This window comes from Neltuma alba, unplaced genomic scaffold (assembly GCF_004799145.2).
Source record: "Neltuma alba isolate B1F8T4 unplaced genomic scaffold, ASM479914v2 tig00011648_pilon, whole genome shotgun sequence".
NCBI classification, from domain to species: Eukaryota; Viridiplantae; Streptophyta; class Magnoliopsida; order Fabales; family Fabaceae; genus Neltuma; species Neltuma alba.
The window spans coordinates 274375-288639 of record NW_021636296.1 but is presented as its reverse complement, the minus strand read 5'-3'; the positions used below and the strand labels follow the sequence as shown (position 1 = coordinate 288639).

The following is a 14265-nucleotide window of genomic DNA, read 5'->3' as shown; positions in this document are numbered from 1 at the left end:
ATTTTTCCTTTAGCTTTTATCATCACAAGGAACATGCTCTTTTCAAGGTTATCAAGTTCTGACCATTGACCAGTACAGCAAGGCATTTTCAAATTAGATACTTATGTTTTAGATTATGGCATGCTAGGGTTACTCATTATTAACAGTTGGCACAATTTATAAATTTCTTGTTTTTGAATATTAAAATTCTTTTCTGGTTATCGTGACTTTGACCTATTCTAATTTATCAGAGCATCTAACATATTCTAAATATTTTAATAATCAAGCTATCCTTGCAAAAACCATTGAAATTGCCTGCAAAATCAATGATTTAATGTGCTTATTATTATTTTGGCCAAAAAAGTGCTTATTATTATGAGTAAACTTATCCATTATTGTGGTTCATACTCCCTTTGCACATTAGATCCGTGGCGATTCATCATGCTAGTATATAAAGCATTTACTTTCCAAATAAATCACATTCCCATGTCTTATTCAACTGATTTACTATAAAGAATGGAATTTTATAATTTCTACAATTCTATAATCATTATTCATTACAAGAAAAATTCCGAACGAAGTATCTCGTTCCAGCCAAAGCAGCGGAACAATGTGTGTCTGTGTGTGTAACCCCAAAACTAAAATCCAATTGCTAGAGTCTATGATGAATCTCCGGTCTTACAAGAGTTAGTGTAGACGTTATCCTCCCTTGACTTTTCCCTTTTCCTATCCTATATTCTAAGAAACAGAATAACAACCTGTCCCCGAAAAAAAGGGAAAAAAAACCTTGAGTAAATGTCCTCCTAAAGATGGCATCCGTAACTGTTGGCAGCAATTTTATACAGTAGCATAGCCATAGGATAATGACCCATAAGTTCTGTTGCAATGTCGGCGTCAGGCAGCATAACATTAAGCAAACCCAAACTCCACAGCCGCCAAATTGGATTTCCTATACATTTTCTTTTTATGGTCCTCCTGCTTATGTAAATAGTCCCATTCGTGTATTTGAGAATCGGATCAATCATCGTCCTCTGTTAACGAGGCAAAGGAAACAGGTCTGAACTTGTAGCCATCGCCATGGTAGAATTTATTTTGAAATTCTACCCAGTGAAGGCGCAGTGCATGGAGAAAAGCGCTGAGGGTTTCCATCATGAGAAGAATAAAGGCAGTTGCGAAGGCAAAGACGGCCAGCCCCACTAACCGGATAACAAGATTGTCATACCTGTTATGATTGCAATTAACAACAACAATAATGATTGCAAAATCTGACGGAAAAAGAAGAAGAAGAAGAATAATGTTTAATCATACATGAACATGAAGCAATACTGCAAAGCTACAAGTAAAGAACCTGCTTGATTACGTGTTACGTAATTAACTTCTCAGAATCTTATTAAGGGTTGTTAATGTCACCCAAAACCAGACATACCAAAGCAGTAGTAAAGCATAAAGTATCCTCTAATGCCTCATTCCTGCCTTAAGCCCAAATCATCAACCTCCGTTGGTCCTGGATGTCTAGAGTCTTTCCATATCATGAAAACCATTCTTTATTTAGAACTGAGTAATTTCCTGTCTCAGAAGTTTGTATTTGGGCAAAAGCTTGAAAGAAAATCCCATTCCACCCAAGTTTGATAATAGATCATGAATTTGTCAACTAAGGGACGAACATCAAATCTATATAGAAGAGTGGCCAACACCAATTATAACAAAGGAAATATAAAAAAACTTCGATAAAGTAAAGACGAAGCATGCCCAAACTCACCCCCAAGCAAGAAGTAGCACTTTCTCGTAAAAAACAGTTGAAAGCTCTGAGTGGGCCAAGCTGCAATGGTGATGAAAGATATCAACCAAGGAACAATATTACAGAAAATGATAATTCATGAAAATGAGAGAGAATCATGGCCAAAAACAAACCTTAATGCCCAAAGTCGAAGATATGATGCAGTATTTGAAACTGCGCCTAGAACAAATTCGATAGAGTGGATCATTTGATGAACAAAGACCTCACTGAAATTGAATTCCTCATGATGTTGCCTGGCAGAATCTGGTTCCTCCTCGAGATCCATCTCAGTGGTAGTAAGCATACCATAAGTGCGTCCTTGGAATCTCTACATCATATCATCAGGATAAAAGTTAGCAGATTTGTTGGACTCCTTAAACATTGCTACTTTGATAGCTGTCAACGAAACACAGAAAACTGAAGCCAGACAAAATCTCTCCATAGCCGATAGAAAGTCACAAGTTCTTATAATTTAAGCAAATTTTAGTTTGAAGGAAGTTGAGAAGAATTGAGGCTCCGCAAGCTTAGGGAGCAATCCTGAATCATAAAGAAGAAACTCAAACAGACAAGGATACGTTTCTAGACATCTGTGCACAGATTGAGGTTTAGGTAAATAAAATTCTCAATGTCCAAGAGAAATCATACACAAGCCAGGCAAAATCGGTACCTCGTGGTGAAGCTTCTTTAGGATAAAGGGTTTTGGAAACAGCATCCAAGGAATTGCAATTAAAGCCAACAGCAACAACACAATCTGCATACAACAAGCAGTAATTCAGAACGACGAAGAACAAGAAATAAAACAATTCGATAAGAAACACTGAGTTAAGTCACCAGAAACATACTTGAAGTGGTCTTTGGCCCCAGAACAACTGATTTTCACCAAGATTATCAGTGGGGCTAAGAAACATGTATATCATTACATGATAAAGGTCTGCCTGAGAACCATTGCACCACTTAACGACAATGAGAAGAGAAAGATACCCAAAGAGACTGTTCAGAAAAATCATCTGTGGCACAAACTGGTACCTAAAAGCAACCGGGAGAGTGAGCTTATCCTAGTGAAGTGATAGCACAGTAAAAGCTGTAGGGGCGGGCAGAAGAGAGACACCTTATATCCACTGAGCTGCCAAAATAATGCGCATTGAAGTAGCTTAATATAATCCCTAAGTTCATCTGCGCCACACCTAAAAGAATGGACATCTTCATCTTGAGAGAATTGAGAAAAGCCAGTTCTGAACGACTTCCACGCCAGCTAGGGTCCACCCCAAATGGGTATGTATTTCGTGATTTGACTAAGCCAGCAGTACGTGCATCCCTGATAAGAAATGAGAATGACTTAAAACAAAACACCAACAAAGCCTATACCATGCCAACGAATATATGAGAAGGTGAAGATAACAGTTAGGTAGGGGAAATATATCAAAATAACGAGGGACAACTGTGAAAAAGATGCAAACAAAATTATCCCCACTAATTAATTGAATAAAAAGGTAACATTATAAGGGAAACAATAATTAATTCAAATAAACAGCGGCGAAGTTTTCTTAACAAAAGCACTCCTGGGTAGGATCAAACAAAAGTTCATGGACAGATGCATTTGTAATACAAAAGGGTCAAAAATACAATGAAAATATCTACTGAAATATATCAACTGCCTTCGGCAAGAACAATCATAACATTGATGGTATCAAACTAAGACTAAGAGATTCCTCCCAGGGAACGGCTATCCAGAACTTGAAAAGCAGAAGAATGATTTGAATCAACAAACGTATTTTAGTAAATATTTCGATAATGATAATTTGATTAACTACCCCATTGCTGCTTGGAAGAGGAGTGCCAGAGAGTTGAAGGAGAAGCAATGAAAATACATGTGAACTCAAAATGTGCAACATAAGGCATGAACAGGTAAGGCATGACTATCCAAGAAATAGAACACAAAACACTCAATTGGTACCAGAATCACCAGATGGAAAGAGATGAATGTTAAATAGTGCATACCTACATGAAGTGTCTCGGCATGTGTAAGCAGACTTCCCAAAAATGTGAAAAGGAACAGAGAAGAATTCATTGTAGATTAACCCACAGTAGATTGAAAACAACGACATCAAAAGAAGCACATAACGGCCACCAAATATCATCTCCATAAAGCTTCCAAGTCTCTGGCGAAAGGTAAATAGAGATGTTAGATGCTCGAATCCAGGGGCAACAGCAGAATAAAAGTAACAAGTCCTTTGTCCATTTTTTCCCGCGCTTGCATGAAATATTAGCATAGACTCGTGGTATAACATTACAGTGACTTTCCTATAAGTTCACCAAAATTACACCCTTCAGCTAATCACAAATAACACTACGTACTCATAGCTCGCAGTAAATAGCATTTCTGACAACAACAGCATACTGCCATATTTATTTTAGTTATGCCACAGTTGGAACCAAATTACCTGCTTACTGAGCTTGCTTTCACGTGCTATAAGAACCAATGCCCCCAGCAACAAGCAAATTCCATGACCCCAGTCCCCAAACATCACCGCAAAAAGAAACGGGAATGTAATAACTGTGTAAACTGCAGGATTTGCTTCTTCGTATCTTGCAACACTGCCAAGTAAAAGGGCTCATCAGATATCTTATCTGATTTCTAAGTTACCAACTTAATGTCATCTAATAAGCTAGAAAGTTTATCTGAGCTATGATACATTCTCGAGATAAATGAAAGAATACAAGCTACTATAATAAAACAAGTTTTGGCGAATCAAATCATAAAATTCAATAGCTACAAAAATTTTACACGATCTAGGATGGATTTTCTGACAAGCAAACAAGTCTAGTGGCAAATCAGGGGTGGGAAAGGGCTAGTGCCAAACCGAAGTCCTACTAAAGGTAGAAAATTTTCCCTCTCCATACCTGAAGGTCAAACCTTAATTTTACTCCTCAATTCACCAAGTCAGGCCAAAACAACATTGAGACAATTCGAGCAGTTCACTTCAAGAGAAGATACAAAAAGAATCTTCCTATACTATGGTTAATCAGAAAGAACATACAGATTCCGTTCAATTTACTGATACTGCAACCAAATACAGGAGTTAAAGCATGCTACAAAGGAGACATTATGCCTACCCATATGCATCAACAATTTCCTGATATGCACTCGTAAAGCGGTTGATCCTAAAATATGTGGGTGGTGATTCCACTGCATCCATTGGATGGAAGATTATGCCAACCTGAGAGCTGCTATCAAAAGTTGCACGCTGCAGTGCCTCCTGAATCTGAAAAATGTTAGAGCAATACCCTTGTCAGAGTGTCCAAATTAAATACATCTTCAATTTCTCCAAAATTATAAGGAAAGAAGTAGGTGAGGATAAAATAAAACGAGGGAAACTAAAAGCAGGGTACCTGCGTTTTTGCAAATACAGGGCACCAACCCTCTCCAACGAGACATTTTTTTGTGACATCAAAATTTAACATGTTCAGGGTATCATACACAGCCTTCTCTCTTCTTACCTAGGAGCAGATGGTCATGGTGCAATCCATTAGTTAATCATAAATAATTGTCAGTTGCACACTGATCAGCTAGGGATTCATACCATAAATGAGCTATGGCTTACCATGTTTATCCATTTTGCTAGATGAGCCTCTACAGAAGCTAGGGCCTTATTCCGGTGCCTAATCCCAGCATCCAAAGTCGCCTCTAAGTCAGAAAGGCGTGATGAGACCTATCACCGAAGACCAAAATTTCAACCACAAACACCAGAGTTTGCATATTTACGCTCAGCAATGATGACATGTTGAACAACATCAAACAAATAAAAGACAAGCCATAGTTGGTTGCGAATGAATGCAGCACTAGGTCTAATGCCCCCTCCAGGAAAAAGGAATGGGCGGAGCAAAAAACTACAGCTGAGTCCATTCCCCCAAGGTACTGTAAAGAAAACTTAAAAATGCAATCTCTTGCAGAGTATATTTAGATTTTGAAGAGGGGGGGGGGGAGCCAGCATAGAATAGGCTAGAAATAAAACCCCCCCCCCCAGCGCGCGGGGAGGGGAGGATGGACATAGAAATTTCCTTCTAGGCTCAGTATACTCACCTCCCTACTTATTTGTCTTTGCTTAGTTATATCTTCAGGGATAGGGTAGCAATGTGCACCAAATGTCTCACAGATTTTAAGAATTTTTGTTCTTGCCTGCTCCCCAGAGAAGAACACGACAAACACTGTTTTCTCTATCTGAAAAGAACAGTTCAGGTTGTAGGGACAGAAAACATTAATGGCAACATAAGTCGGCAGCAAACAGGACAAGTCACAACAATAACAAATTTTAAAAAAATGTTTTAGAAATGATTGTAGATAATTTATGTGACCCTTCAAAAGTAATATGAAAGAAAGGAAAATGAACCCAAAAAAAAAAAAAAAAAACCTTCTCATTTGAAACGGGATCCTCTATGAGCTCATCAGTTGCAGCCTGATTGAAAAGCAAATTGCCTCTTGTAGCTCGAAACAACATCCTTTCAAACCTAAGAACCTTGGATTTACAAATTATTCCGCTGATGAATCTTAAACCAGATTGATATGATGAGCCAGGCTTCATTTCCTGTAAAATAAACAATTTATAATGAGAAGATTTGAAGAGAAAATACCGTTAAAAATTTAGTAAAAGCCTTCACACTTTTCCCATTAGATGATGGAAGACTGAGCAACCTTCTCAAGTGAAGATCCTGTGTCAACAAAACCATCATTTGAGTATACATGCTCCTCCAGCTCCCTCTCTGGAAATTCATGGCTATGATTTGAGGCCAGAAAACCATGTGCCTGAAATTTACCCCAGTCATAGTTTATACATAAAACAAGGGAGTGTATTGAAGGCATTTCCATACTAAAGCAATCAAGTTGTTGTGGCAGTAGATCATGGTATCATTAATATTTGACGTTGTACATGAGAGCGGTAATATAGCAGAATAACATGTGAGATGAGGAACATAACCAATGCTATATGGTGATCAGAAAGGCCTTTCTTTGATGAGGAAACTCAGATGTGAAAACAATCATAACAAAAATAGACAGCAGGATGTAGAACCTTTAGTACTTCTACCTCTAAGAATAACACAATATGCTCACCACAAATAGGCAAGAAAAATTACCTTCTGCAAAACAATCCTAAACTCCAGGAGCTCATTATATGATTGATGAAGTTTCTCGCTGTTAGAGTTCAGTTCAATTAGCTCATGTTCATGCTCAGCAAGTTGATACTGGAATAACATGAATCCAAAAGAGCATATATTGTCAGATTCAAGTATAAAGAATCTGCTTATAGAGTGGCCAATTGCTAAGCAACAACTTCTACGGAATCATGTTATTGCTAGCAGCCTAGCATCAAATAACTCAAATTCAGAGCCTAGGACACAAATTATATCTGGAAGAGTAGAAAGTAAAATAGACAAAGACCTCTAGTTCCTCCAACTCAATATCTGGTTGCAAAACAGGATGAGGAGAAGACATAAGACCAGCTTTGTTGATTTGGTCTTTGAAGAATCGTAGCTTTCTTGACATTTCTGCACATCGCTTGACCTACCAGTAAAGAAATACATTTGATATCAGTGATTAAAAAAAAATCATTTCAACATATATATATCATGATTGCAGAAGAGTGATAATAATATCTTGTGTCAAAATATACATTGTTTAAGCATTAGACCACAAAGTTAATATGTTGCTGATATTAATTCCAAAAAAGATAAAAAATTAAAAGGCAATCTCTCTCTGTGTGTCTGTGTGAATAAAAAGCAATTTCTTTCACCAAGTTAAGCCAACTTACAAGTTTCAGAAAACAACTTTTGAGGAGCAGAGCAATTATTAGATTTGATTTCATCAACAAAAGTTGTCTTCCTGATTATCATTAGTTTTTCCCTTTCAAACAAGTAAATCCAAGTTGCAAATACAGTGACACAAGGATACGGAACTACAGTAACTGGGCATAAGAATGGACCCTGAATTTCTCTCTCTATCTCTTTTTTTTTTTCTTTTTTTTTTTTTTTAATTTGCCAGCTCCCTGAATTTCAAATATAGACTGACATCCCCATAGTAATACCAATCAGTCATCATGCAAATAAGATGTCAAAACGTATGATACTGAGGCACTCAGATTTCAGAATTTGTTGGAATTTCTAGTTAGTGCAGGTGAAAAATACCTGGTTAACAAATGTTCTCTGGAAAGGGCTTTTATCATCATTTAACTGCAAAAGAGAAAAGCATGTCAAAAAGAGATGCATTGGTTAGATATCGCAGAAGCATGAATTTTTGCTCACTAGTACTTCTAAGGCCACGATTTGTTAAAAACCAAAGAGTACTTCCAGAACTCACCTATGAAAGCAAATAAAAAAGATAAAAACCAACTCTAAAACTCAGCAGCAAAGTTACCTTTCAAAATACCCTTCATCAAGAGATACATAATAAAAAAATAATGCTAATATATAACACTGAAAATTCAAATAAACCACCGCATTTATAATCTCTCTTGTTGTAGGCATACAGAAAAGAGATTATGCCCTCAAAATTTTTGTGTACCCAGCAAATTCAGATAATACGCAAACAGGAGTCTGGATCCAGGAAAAGCTACACCTCCTGATTGAAACATATAGTAAGTTTCACAAATGCGTGGTCCACCAATTGTTATTCATTTTATTTAACGTAAAAAAGCAGCCAACAGTTAGTGTCCTTTTCAATCATCGAAAATAAGTACTCGCATCAGACATACATCAACAACCATTACCATAAGTAGTCCTCTAACACGAGTATAAAACATAGTGGATCATAAGTGAGATCAATTTGACCGGACTGCTAGTAAAACTTGTTATCATCAACAGAGTTCCATATCCATTTACTCAGGATAGAACTACATAGGAACCAAATAAACCGGTTTCCCATTTGGCTTCCTGAGTCAACAGAGGAAAAAATAAATTTAAGCAAGTTGCTAGGTAGTCATGACCTAATTGATGGAACTCCAGTCATCATTTCTGAACTACTGGCACAAGATATCACTCACAATGGATGAGGATGGGAAATCTGAAGAACTTGCGAAACTAACAGTCAACCATAACGTAGTTGTCCATATTTTACACACTCAACAATATATATATGAGTATACCAGGAGATATAATGCAACTCGCATATGCAACACACCAGGAAACATGTCTTATTGATTTAAAAATAAATTGAATGTTGGATCAGTTTTCAGGAAATGTTCACATGAGGGGGGTCCAATAAGACGGCAGGAAGAAATCCAGTTATCATTAAATCCACATGCCAGCACTGAATTCTGATCAACTTACATTCAACATTGAATTCAATAATGCTGCGATGTCATCATTTGCAGGGGCTCGCCGTCAGCTCAACTGAAACTGATTCGACCGCCCACAACGGCAAATGCAAAAACTTCACACTAAACTATTACAATACCTCGAACTCAGAAAACTAATATTCGTATTAAACGAAGGAACAGGGGAATGGAAGAGGAAGACGAGCAGGGGGGGGGAACAGACATGATTAGTCAGAAGCAAGTTAGGATCTGAGGAGGAACTTACATCTCGGAATTGGAAGAGGCCGAGTTCGCCCAAATAAGTGACGGCCCGATGAGCGGACTCAACAGGGATGATGAGTTGAACGAAGGTCATCTTCTCCGAGCGCATCAGGTCCACTGACGGCATGTTATCTATGAACTGCTCCATTTTCCGGGTAACCATGATGAAAACGGATGTTGGCTTCAGATCTGAAAACGTCTCCTGTATGGTGCGCGCGGGTGTGTGTGAAGCTTTGGCACGTTAATTGGGAGTCTGGTTACAGTTTTCCTTGGCAACTGCCACTAGAATCGGAAAATTCACGTTGTCTCAAAAACTGTAAAATGGAAAACTAGTTCAAATATATATATATATATATATATATATTAAAAATGACGCTATTTTTTGAATTCTTAGTAAGCTTATAGTAGAAGTGAGGTCGTACATCATCGTCCACCAGGTTGTAATGCTTTGAGTGGACGGCCCATTGTTCTTTCGAGGTGGACGACTGTCACGTTACCACCTAATGCGGATTCCCCGCGCATAAAACGAAAATCATCTTCTTTCTCATTTTTCATATATATATATATTTATGACAGTTCAATAAAAAGAGTATCAATTCCATTTACTACAAGATTCACTAATTTTAATTCATTCACAGATCAAAATAAATATTATCTCCCGCGAAAATAAACAGAAAACATTCAGATTTAACATGAGCAAGTGAGAAGGACTTTAAGCTTTTCTTACATCCTAATCTACGCTTTATTCTTAATATCATAAAAGTTGGTCGTTGGTGGAAAGAAGGCTGGCTAAATTTATAAGGACGTCCACCGATGAGAAAAGCAGTGGCCACGACGTGCGCTAGTATCCTAATGAATCTACGCTTTATTATTAATATCCTTCTCGCGCGCGGAGCTAAACTTGCTTTTCAAGTGAAACGTCCAGGATGAGACTATCTGCATCCAAAATACATGTTTATTTGGATCGATGCTGTTTATGAGGAGTAAGCCGAATAACTTATAAATAGGGTGGTTTTCTGTCGATTTTATATAATGGATGGACGTAGACAGGTACTACGCACGGGTTGTTAACTGATTAGTCAATATCGAGCATGTATCGTAAATTAAAGAAATTGATGCCATCCTGGCACAGTATTTACTGGTCATGATAATATAACCCCCCAGAAAAAGATATCATTTACCTGTCTGATTGTGATAAGTCAGTCACTCTCCACTGCGTTAAGATGGGGAGATATGACCAGAGATTAAGATTGAAAAATTATTGCCGTCCAAAAGAAAATGCGGCGTTTATGCAAGAATCTGAAGGCTATTGTGGAGTGGGACAAATTAGTTTGACAACAAACTAAGTCAGACTGGATTACCGAGGCGGATGTATATGTATTATTCATTCATACGAAGCTGACTTGGAAGCTCTTCGATCCCCCTCCCCCAAACGAGGGAAAAAAAAAAAGCCTATCCTTTAGCCTGAAGCGACAAAAAAAAAATCATAATTAAAACTTCTCTCTCCACCCTTGCCACATGGATTTGGTCAAACACCGAGTCATAAAATCACAACTAATTAATCCTACGGGAAGCAACCTTCTATGAAAACACCTCTCTGCTTACCCAATCACAGCGCTAATCTTACAAATTTCTGAGTTGGCGTGGATCAGATTCAGTAAGCTTGCTCACTCAATTAATCCACATAAACCAGCGGTTCAGACGAATGAATAGGAATACAGAAACCATTTTATTTGTTAAAAAAATGAAAATATAATAGATGTTTTCCCAGCTCATCGTCAATAATTATAGCGTGTTTAAACGAATTCAGTCGACATGTCAGATATTTAATGAAGAATCTGATAACTAACACCGTTAAAATTCCAAGTAACTACACTCCCAGTTGCCAATCTGATTTAGAAACCAGAAGAACATTACTGGTAAATAACCCCATCTAGTCCAAAAGAATTTGTTCCCCGGGGCAAAAATGCGAAGGGCGTCTTTTCCCCTCTTATGATATGAGATGTTAGTTTTTTTAGTGTTTTTAAAGCATGGCAGTGTTGAGTTTGGTCTCACACTCACGCTCCCAAATGAAGGACTACGTGGAGAAATGAGTCATCGGGCCGGCCCAATTGATGAGCATCAAGACCAGGAGTAAAAACGGAAAAGAAAAGTCCTCAGACCTGCCCAATCAGCGCCCATGACCCCTACGGCCCACGGATAAGGCAGTGTTCAATGAAGACGCAAACCGATTGAGCAGCCACATGGACGGGCCCAACCAAAACATTACAGGTGAACAAAATGACAAATGTAGATATTTCAGATCTTGATTAAGCAAACAAATGACGCGGAGGATTGCTTCCTGAGAATACCTGTACTTGCAAAAAAAGAAACTTGATTAAGAGAAATGACGTAGTGCTTTATGGCGAGGTTCTTAGTTCTTACAAACAAATATTCATTATGTTTTTTTTATTTTTGATCATATAACTAAGGATCATTACATCGTGTTAGTTTAATGATGTCTGGGCTGAAGAGCAACACTGTGGTGTGTTTATTTATGCTGCTGAGCGTATGGCAACTCACTATACATCATTCGGTTTTCGAACGGGAGGCATATATATATATATATTGTATTACCTCCGGTCTTTAATATAAAAACTCGTTTGATTTTTATTTTTATTCTAAATATGATATCTCAATCTATTTTATCTTTCATATTTGTCTCTAACAATGTAATCATGGTAATAGTGGTAGTTTTAGCCAATACACTTGATTAATAAGAATATTTTAGAAAAAACAACACATATTTATTATAAATAACTAACTTAACTAGTTTTTTTAATTTACTCAAATTAGTTAACTAATTCTTATATTAAGGCCAGATATAGTATGATATTTGTTTCAACTTTGAACTCAAGACCCAAGTGCTGGGATCGTTATATAAATATCCACCGACCCCTCATCATTTGAATGAAGACTCACGTGTCAAAGTAGAGCCATGCGTGGCTAAAGAAAACACCACACCAGTCCTCGGCTACACACGCATATATGCGACTATAAGTTTTCGCCAGAGACAGACGGATACAACAAACAGAGTGGGGAGACACACACACAGATACATGATCACCTAACCTATATCATTGAAAACGTGGAGCATTAAATACCTCGAAACAGATTTTCTTACAGAATTGATTTGCTAGGGAAAAAAAAGACGCGTCATGTGCGTGTAACATAAAATTATTGCCAAATAGACCAACGATACACGCGCATGCTAAATTAGCAGTCAATATTTGAACAGCGGGAATCAAGCAAGCAAAAAAAAAAAAAAAAGAATAGTAGCAGCAATACACTATGTCAGCACAACCTGGACGGACGAACTCGCATAGTCACACTATCCATTTCTTGAGACGTTTGCGCAGTTAAATTTGCTGATCTATAGCACTTTTTTTTTTTTGAAAGGGAAAAAAGAAAACCATGATTTCTGAAAATACCTCTACAAAATGTCGCTGACTGACTAGGGACGTTACAGGAAGTATATCTCACGCAGCGTGAAATATTGTTGACAGAGGCAATGGATAATTCTATCTAATAGCTGTTTCTCAGATACACACAGGGAGAAAGAATTTGGGTTCCATTGCTATTATTAGACTAATTGATAATTGATGGTCGGTTTCTTACGGCGATTGTTTTTGTTTCCTGGTCAGGAGGTGGAGGTGGGCTCAGGAAGATGGGGCTGCGTGGATCACGCCGGGTGGAATCGGGGACGGAGAAAACTGGTTGGCAGAAAGAACGCAAAATCCAGGGGCCGACGCTGGGATGGGTGACGTGTCGGCAGTGACATACGGGTCATTTGGTCCACGTGACATTTCGCCAACAACCCCCGGTCCAGGCCCTCCCCCTCAACCCCTCCCCTCTTTTTCCCTCTTCTTTGCCACCCAAAATAGCCATCCGTGTTGTGATCGTGAATCTGATTTTTAATATCCAATATTGTGCGCTGATGTGAATTAAGGAAGCGACACGGTGTGAATATTGCACTGTACTGCATGTTAAGAAGGCGGACAGTTGGAAAAGACATGGCGATGGACGGATGATGCTTTGCTTGAGAAGGGAGGAGAATATAGCGAGGGCCCACTCGGACACCTTCCAAGATTTTGACGTTGCTGTGGCCCACTATTTCTCTAACTAAAATGTCCCTATTCCTCTACGTAGCTATCTCTAGCTCTCTCTGTCTTCTTTTGTTATTTCCTCGTAAACCTCAATATTCGTCACCCCACCCCACCATCTGCTCTGACTAATGCCACGTGTACGGCCACGCATATGGCGATATATCCGGGACCCACCTCCCACTGCCTTCTGTTCCCTCTCCTCTCGATCACTCCATTTCACATTCTCTCTCCTCCTCCCGCGTTTTGCGTTTCAAAGTTCAAACATTCCACTGTCTCCGCGCTTCGCCCTTCGCAGTTCACACACTTCCCACTAACATTGCCCCCCTACTGTTCATTCCCAATCAACAAATTTTGTTTCCTTTTATAACAAAAACTTAAATTTTAATCAAGTCAAGTTTTGGAAACGTACGAATCACATTTTTAATGGGCATGCCAATTTTTATTGGGCTAATTTTATTAGCACTGGCCATTATATATATATATATACCCCTTGTAACAGTGATATTTGTTTAATTTCATACCTGCGTACATGCGTGACTGAATTATAGTTCATTCTATCGTCTATATATGCTTCAACCAAGAATATTAAACAATCATGTTAGCGAAATTTGAAATCCCATGACTTAGCCATCCCCTTTTACTTAAATGACATGGGGTCCATAAATAATCAGTGGAAGCAGCACATATAGCCATAAAATAATTAAACACCCACTTCCAAATTGATTAATTCGTATCAAATTTGAAAATTTAAGGCCTTGTGATTGGAACTCTGAACGCCTGGCCAATATAAATTAATTAC

General features: G+C 38.1%; 1 protein-coding gene across 1 annotated transcript; it reads right to left on the bottom strand.

Moving 5' to 3' along the window:
* Positions 1 to 438: 438 nt before the first annotated feature.
* On the bottom strand, positions 439 to 9633 carry LOC114716253 (V-type proton ATPase subunit a1-like). Its single transcript, XM_028901234.1, has 18 exons — positions 9326 to 9633; positions 7934 to 7978; positions 7191 to 7313; positions 6887 to 6994; positions 6447 to 6557; positions 6166 to 6339; positions 5838 to 5975; positions 5359 to 5466; positions 5147 to 5254; positions 4871 to 5019; positions 4198 to 4351; positions 3755 to 3915; positions 2865 to 3071; positions 2599 to 2782; positions 2424 to 2507; positions 1891 to 2084; positions 1739 to 1798; positions 439 to 1201 (listed from the first exon to the last, which is right to left on the bottom strand). Exons 1-18 carry the CDS (start codon positions 9482 to 9484, stop codon positions 997 to 999), a joined length of 2472 nt encoding a protein of 823 aa, XP_028757067.1. The 5' UTR covers positions 9485 to 9633; the 3' UTR covers positions 439 to 996.
* Positions 9634 to 14265: the final 4632 nt, after the last annotated feature.